General features: G+C 39.5%; 2 protein-coding genes across 4 annotated transcripts in view; both read right to left on the bottom strand.

Moving 5' to 3' along the window:
• The window catches only part of acp6 (acid phosphatase 6, lysophosphatidic), a 19,599-nt gene extending 17,246 nt beyond the window's left edge, over positions 1–2,353 (bottom strand). The window contains exons 1-4 of one of the 2 annotated variants that reach the window (XM_015055183.1): positions 2,232–2,353; positions 1,827–1,865; positions 547–778; positions 334–462 (exon numbers count right to left, since the gene is read on the bottom strand). In XM_015055183.1, the coding sequence (XP_014910669.1) occupies positions 334–462; positions 547–771 (354 nt within the window). In that variant the 5' untranslated portion in view covers positions 772–778; positions 1,827–1,865; positions 2,232–2,353. The remainder of the gene's footprint in view (positions 1–333; positions 463–546; positions 779–1,826; positions 1,866–2,231) is intronic. The other variant, XM_015055182.1, reaches the window with a different exon arrangement.
• Positions 2,354–3,909: 1,556 nt separating this feature from the next.
• LOC106961448 (gap junction alpha-5 protein) overlaps positions 3,910–7,817 on the bottom strand; it is a 34,130-nt gene continuing 30,222 nt past the window's right edge. For both annotated transcript variants that reach the window (XM_015055187.1, XM_015055186.1), the window contains exon 2: positions 3,910–6,661. In XM_015055187.1, coding sequence (XP_014910673.1) covers positions 5,497–6,636 — 1,140 coding nt within the window. In that variant the 5' untranslated portion in view covers positions 6,637–6,661 and the 3' untranslated portion in view covers positions 3,910–5,496. The remainder of the gene's footprint in view (positions 6,662–7,817) is intronic.

The following is a 7,817-nucleotide window of genomic DNA, read 5'->3' as shown; positions in this document are numbered from 1 at the left end:
TCCAGCTAACAAATGATTTCGTCAAACATCTAGATAACTATTCTTAGTTACTTGGTAAACTGAGGAACCCGCAGTGCAGACTGTGAGCATACCAGCACAAAGAGTGAGCATGTAGCAATCTTTCTGCTTTGTTAGGGCAGTTTCTTTATCACCAGCTGATGGTTTAATCCTCAGCCCAAACGTGAATATGTGTCCTTAGAGAAAACACTGAGTTTACATGTTGTGACTAGGGTGAGATGAGCCTGTAGTCTGGATCAACCACAACTACTGTTTCTGTGTGAGTTAACACACCGAAACAAGCTTTGTAGCAAAATGTAAAGAGCGCTTACTCACACTCAGTATGTTTTTCCGATAGTTGTCCTCTAAAGGAGACCGAGGCTGTGGCCCTCCCTTAAGATCCGTCACCACGTAGTTGATGTGTGTGTATGGTGGGGCCTCTAGGAGCGATGGGGTCCACTGAGCCTTTTAAAACCAGACATGAAAACACAAATAACAAGATGTAACTTTATGACCAGAAGGAATCCAGAGAAACCTGCAGAGTGTTACCTCCATCACATCCGGTATAGACTTGAGCGGCGTCCGAGCGCCATGACGGAACAAGACCTGGACCTGCTGGAGTTCATACAGAGAAGCAGGGCACGCGTCATTTGGGTTTGGGGCTGCGCTTGAAGTGACCGGGTTAGATTCGGTTTTCTGCTGCGACCACCAAATCGAGCCGAAGGCCGCTGATACCGAGCCAAACAGGCCTGCTTTGGTCAAAAGGTTCCTCATGGCTGAGCTGCAAACAAAGAACAAAAAACAGCAAATAGTCATGAACTCCAAAAATCCTTATGTAGCCTTGATGGAAAGTGGAAGCCATTGAAAGAAAGCCACGTCAAAGAAGCTGCTCTGGTCAGACGAGACCAAAGCTGAACTTTGTGGCCTACATGAAAGCGAATATTGCACATCACCATGGAAAGACGGACAGAGCTAAACTAGGGTCAAAACTAGAGACAAAAAACAACAAATTAAAATAACCAATACTAACTACTTTGCTTTGTTTTCCTATATTATCAGAAATTAAACACATAATTCCCTAAAACATTGGCGGACATTATGGAAAAAAGTACGTCTTCTGAATACTTATTTATACTATAAATAATTCAAAACAAGTTTAAATTTCATCTTGTGAAATGCTTAAGAAACTGTGGCCCCGTATACTTCTTGATACATTGAATTTTAAAACCTACATTTGTTATCCTTTGATTTTCATCAAAAAATATTTCTATTGTTTTATTGCCTGGCACTAACTTGAACTTGGTAAGAAATCTGTTAAAGTTTCCAACTGCATCACTTTTCAGCAGGATGACAAACCTTAATGCACAGCCAGAACAATCCATGTGTTACAATGGCATAGTCAAAGTCCATATGTAAATTCTGATCAGAATCTGTGAACTTGAACATTTATATCTTCAAAATAAATTGAAAATATTTATATATTTTACAAATATATAAATATTCTAAAAATATTCATACCTTGAAAACACCTTGAAAAAAGTTCAAGGTGTATGAATACCAAGACAACAGATTGACCCATAATCGTAAAAATCAATGTTTAATCCTGAAGTGACATTTCCTCTGGAGCACTGAGGTGGCTCATGTCTAAAAAAAAAAAAAAAGATCTCTACATTGCAGAAACTAATCATAAGACACTTCTAAATATATAATTTATAATTCAAAGCATACGCCGTTACCAGTTTTACTTATTTGCAAATAAACATTCATTTTTACACAATATACAAAACTATTATATGTTAATTTTCTTAAATTGATTAAGAGTAACCTACCTTGTTTTTAATTTCCTGTCAAATTCAATGAAGGCGAGTCTGAAGTAACAATACTTCAGTGAATTTCCAAAGCTGTGTAACTTTTATGGTGTTGGAAAGTTTTATGCATGAAACGTGTAATAAGTCAACGGTAGGGGGCGTAACTTTCTCTCATCAAATATTTATACCCTGTCTGGGTGAATACAGTAAGATTATAACTATTTACACAGCAGTTAGCCAACACACACTATTTCAACACAAAGTCACACCAAAAATAATCCTGTAGTTACGAAAACTGAGCTCAAACACACAATAAGCATTTCAAACCATTGCATCACATAATGACAGAGGAAGTTTAGCACTAGTAGAGTAAAGCATAGTGGTAGTATGAGGCATCCCACAGCTGGCTCTTCTCATATTACTTACTTTTTGAAAGCTGGGGTGAACTGATGGGCTGCCTTCGATACAAAATCCGGCTTTACTTCACATTCGCTCAGGAACTCTGGAGAGGATACCGGCGGACACAGGTAGACATGTCGCCGGGAAATGTAGGCAAGTATGCGGCAGTCTACAGTGACCGTAATCGTAACTCAAAGGCTCTATAAACTACATTTCCCGAGGTGGACCAGCATGCGTCATCTTTTTCTTTAAAGATGTCAAGAGCGCGTACAGATGCAAGAAGGTGCGCCGGCGCCCTCTACAGGATATAACTATGTGTACATGTAAATGAAATAATTTGGTGGGATTTTTGTGTTACTTTTCTTTGCTTTTTTAATCTTTCTATAGGATTTTTTTTCCAATGTGTTTTCGTTCACATAAAAGTAAAAATTGTAATTGTTCATTCTCAAACTTACTCAAGTAAGTTTATACCGAAACGTATTAGGTATAAGGGTTATTCAAGTACTGATAACTTATAACATCTGATTTATTTTGTAGGGGGAAAAAAGTAGTCAGACACACTAAAATATAAGCTTGAAATTAAATAATAATAATAATAATAATAATAATAATAATAATAATAATAATAATAATAATAATAATAATAAAATGAGTAAAACATAACTTTTGTTAAAAAAAACAAACAAACAAATCCACACAGAATAAACACATTTTCAAATCCTTTTTTTTTCTTTTTACAAATTATTTTATACAAAACTTTTGAATCTAACACTTACAGCAGTTTGTGTACATATGTTAAAACAGTGTGAAGTATTTCCCATGAGCTGTGGGCGTGTCTGATGCTTTGTCTACAGCAAGAACAGAAATTTTAGATTGAAAAATGCTGGCAGGAGCATCTTCTTAATATGCTTACAATCACTCTGACATAAATTTGAACACTTAGATTTCTTTCTTTGTTTCAAAGCAACAGCACAGAGAGAGAAAAGGAAACAGTTAATTTGCTACACAAATTATATAAATATCACAAGTAAAAATAGCCTTTTTATGTTTAGCTTTTAAGCTTAATTTAAGTTGTAGAATCTTGCTCCAAACAGATAGAGAGAAAGAGAGAATGAGAGATGCTTTCTGTGTAAACATCACTGATGATCCTCCGTCTGGCACCTTCAAGCCCTGAGCTGTGACAGCAGAACATCTACAGCTGGTGTTTGCATCTCCTGGTTCTTATTTCCTGCTGACTTCACTATGTTTGTGAATTTACCACATAGCTGCTGCAACTCAGGAATCTAAGAATGATTATTTTTTTTACTCAAAGAACCAGACAACAAAAATTGGACACACTGTATGGACGATGGTTTATTAGTTTGTTGTGGACTACAGAATATGTGAAAGAACAAAAGAAAATGTACTGAATTCTTTTGCATCATCTTCAAATGTCTGATTGTAAATATATATATTTGCACAATTATTCTCTATATGGTACAAAACTAGACTGTGAAGAACAAAAATTTTTAACACATATTGCATTGGAATGACTATTTACAACAATGAATCCAGGACGCCATCTGAAAGATACAAGTGCATTGTCGCCACCTAGTGGCTAAACCTGCTCATTACGCTTCACATCAGCAGGAAGACATCTTTCAAAATTAAATCTGAATAACTTTAAATAGACAAAACAAGAAGCTACATTCTTACATCAAATTCGCTAATATAGAGGAAATATGTCACGGTTTTATTCACACATTAAAAGTTAGTATTTTTTGTGACTTTTTTTAAATCTCAAAGTGTAGTGCAATTGATTTAGTAGAGGACACATAAAAAAATCTATTTGCAGTGAAGACATACATATTCTCCTTAACTTTTCAAGGCACTTTTAATTTTGTTTTGCAAATATATATATAAAAAATAAATGTTCACAGTTAATGCCATAACTCTTTCTCAATTTATTAATTACATTACCCAATTCAGGAGTTGTTAAAATGATCTACTTAAGTCAAAGGTATAAATGTAATTCAGAAAATAACTGAGATGCATTTGATTATTGAATTAGAAAAAAACTGAGAAAACACACCCCACATCCTTCACAAACATAAAATTTTGCATCCTGCCCCCCTTCCACTAGTTTTAAATAAAGGAAAGCATGTGCAATGGTCAGGTACCACACCTGTTACCCTGGTCGTGTTAATCTCTTTTTGCAGTTTAATTACCATTTTCATATTCAAGCACAGAAACACGCCTGCTTATCCGTTCAGACAGCATTCGTATATAATGTTTATGTAGTCATTTCACAGATTTCAGTGTATCTTCAAATGAGGATTCCTTTAATCAGCTGTCCTCTGTTAAAGTTCCCAATCAGGACCAGATTGTCTTTTAGAAATAACTGCCAGGCTTTCACTGTGTTCTGCCAAGGTATTATTACTCCTGGATGTTTTTCACACGTTGCTACATAACAGTCACAAACTTCAACAGGTTTTATAGGGACTTCATGAGCTTAACCAACACAAAGAAGCACAGAGTCGTGTCGTCATAGGAAAATGATTCATAATCTTTTACAATTAAAAATCTGTTTTATTTTTCACCAGCATTTTACTCCTGCACTCCCAAACAAAATCCTGGAAATTCACATAATTAGTACCCAGAGATCATATGTAGAATATATCATCAGGTACATGAGAGAATGCGGCAGAGTCCCAGCTCACAGTCTGATGAGAGGACGATTATTAATGAAGTGCTGCACTGAACTGCCCTTTATGAAAAAATCAGGATGATGCTGCCGTTAAATATCTAAATGATGGAGGTACCTGAAACCTGTTAGAGGAAGAAAAACAAACTTGAAACTGAGTTAGAAGTTCATCTTCCAGCAGGGCAAAAACCTTAAACCTACAGCCTATTCAGGTCTTAGAATTACATACATATGATTAAGATATTTAGAAAAATATTTGAATTTGAAGATTACAGACACCGTCGGTCTAATGCAATTGATGTTTTGCAAAGGTGAATGAACAATATGTTAGTCTATATGGAAAGCTGGTAGATGCCAGATGCATGCAGCTGGCGTGGAGATGTACACCAACACGTAAGATTTCATGAATCATTTTCCTTTCACTCACACTCACACATCACTTTGTGTTGGTTCACCACAAAAAATTACATGAAATATGTCAAAAGTTTATGGTTCTAATGCAACAAAATGAGAAAAAATGATGACTAATTTGTGTTAATACTTTTGCAAATTGTTAGAGTTGTGTTTGTAAGTGATAGTTCTATCCTCACTCTTTGGCCCATAGTGGACCTACACTGCCAGGTCGTCTTGCCGCGCCCGGCTGCTGGTGCCGCTGGTCCTGCTCAGGCGCCGTTTGTCCTTCAGGAAGCCTGAATGCAGCAGCGGCAGTGGCGAGCAGCCGTTGGGAAGCTCTGCAGGCAGCTGTTCGTATCGGATCCTCAGGAAGTCCTCCTCGTCCTCCAGGTTGTCACAGCTGTGGTGCTGCTCGGTCGCCAGGTTGGCCGAGTTCTGCTGCAGTGCCATCCTGGTGTTGAACGGGTGGGAGGCGATGGAGGTCATGGGGTTCATGGATCTCGGCGTGGTCAGGCATTGATCGAAATCCGGGGGTGGGGTGCAGGAGGCGGAAGGTTGTTGGTGTTTGCTGGATTCCAGCCCCGTGGACACGGCCACTGTCACGGCTTTGTGGTTGTTCTTCTGCAGCGTCTTGTTGCGTACGCACGTCTTGATGCTCTTCCAGCCGAGGTGGTAGAGTTCCAACACGGACAGCAGAAGAGACACGCCGGACACCACCAGCATGAAGACGATGAAGATGTTCTTCTCTGTGGGCCGGGACATGTAGCAGTTCACGGCGTTGGGACAAGGCCAGGTCGTGCAAAGGTACATCGCCTTGAGGAATATCCCGTATATGAGATACTGCACCACTATGAAGGTGACCTCCATCACTGTTCGGATCAAGATGCTCAGGATGTAAGTGTGGAGCAGGGCTCCCTTTAGGCGGACACGACCTATCCCCTCAGCTGCAGTCTTCTTCTGCTGGAAGAACTCCTTCTCCTTCTGCAGGTCTTCTCCATCGTCCCCTCTAGCCTCCCTCTCCTCCTGCTCCATCCTCTTCCTCTTCTCCTCCCTGCGCACCGTGTGCATGGCGTGGCCCATGTAGATGAGTGAGGGCGTGGAGACAAACACAATCTGCAACACCCAGTAGCGGATGTGGGCAATTGGGAAGGCGCTGTCGTAGCAGACGTTGGTGCAACCGGGCTGCTGGGTGTCGCACATGAAGTCGCTCTGCTCGTCGCCCCAGGAGGACTCCGCCGCCGTGCCCAGCACCAGGATGCGGAAGATGAACAGGATGGTGAGCCAAACCTTCCCGACCGAAGTGGAGTGCTCCTGGGCCTCTTCAAGGAAATTCCCAAGAAGACTCCAGTCTCCCATCTCTGCTCAAAGTCCAAGGACACACCTGGAATGAGGAAGTGGAAAAAAAAAAGAAAAAAGAAAAATAAAGTTTGCATTCCTGTTGAATGAAATGCCCTGTGTGTCAGATCAGGTGTTCAAAAATAGCTTCTCGGGCTGTGAAAAGCTTGAGTACTGGACACGCTGGAATGAAAGCAACCAATTTCCCATGAGAGTGGCGTTGAGGAAGGCTAGGAGTCATTTAAAATAACACACAGTGGCTATAAAAAGCCTGCTCACCATTACTAAAGCAACAAGTTTTTATTACGTAAGAAATGAGAGCATGGTGAAACATTTTCCGGCTTTTATCAAGATCAAGATCACAAATGTCTTCAGGGGCTGGTTGTGGTAGAATGTGTTGATAAAACGACCTATTAGCAAACTGTTAAAATAGGAATAAATAGATGTCTCTTGATTTGATGAGCAGTTCCTGAAATTAATATTTAACTATGTAATTTGGTAACATACTGCCAAATGCTTTGATTTGATTTATAAAATAATATTTAAACACAACTATTATCTTGAAAGTTATTTTTATGTTTCCTCCTAGAGTCTAGAGGGCCACATGACAACTTATGGTGGGCCATATTTGGCCCCAGCACCTTGAGTTTGACACATATGCATTAGACAGCATCATGATTTGGCTTTGTTTCTTCTCAGATTGAATTGTGTTTTTTTTTGTCAACATGGAGTTAATGCTCCGATGTGTTTACTTCCTGCTATGGAGACCAGACTCTTTTATGGGATGAGCACTTAAGCTAGCCGGTGACTTCTTCATTTGCTTTAGCTAAAGAGTCGTGAGCACTACCTTTAACCACATCAAATGTGAAATTCAAACAAATTAAATTTTTGTTTTTGTGGATATTTGCATCATGGGAACAGCTGTTTCTAATAGAGAAACAAGAACCACCACTGCTGAGGTGTGTAGACTTTTTTTTATATCCACTCTAATACTTTTAGTTTAAGAGGAATAATTCAATTTCATTTGTGCACAAGAGACAGGCAGGCAGAGAGAGAGAGAGAGAGGCAAAGTCAAGGCTAGAGCGAAGACTCTGTCCTTTGCAGTTGTGACCTGGCCTGAGCTGCAGGCAGGCAGATCACCATTAGTGCCAGCTTTTAATGTCCTCTGTGTGTCGCGCCTCCCGCAGATCCTCATCTCGACG

This window comes from Poecilia latipinna, unplaced genomic scaffold, assembly GCF_001443285.1.
Source record: "Poecilia latipinna isolate Pla-1442-1.1 unplaced genomic scaffold, P_latipinna-1.0 Scaffold1302, whole genome shotgun sequence".
NCBI classification, from domain to species: domain Eukaryota; kingdom Metazoa; phylum Chordata; class Actinopteri; order Cyprinodontiformes; family Poeciliidae; genus Poecilia; species Poecilia latipinna.
This window is presented reverse-complemented; position numbering and strand designations above follow the sequence as displayed.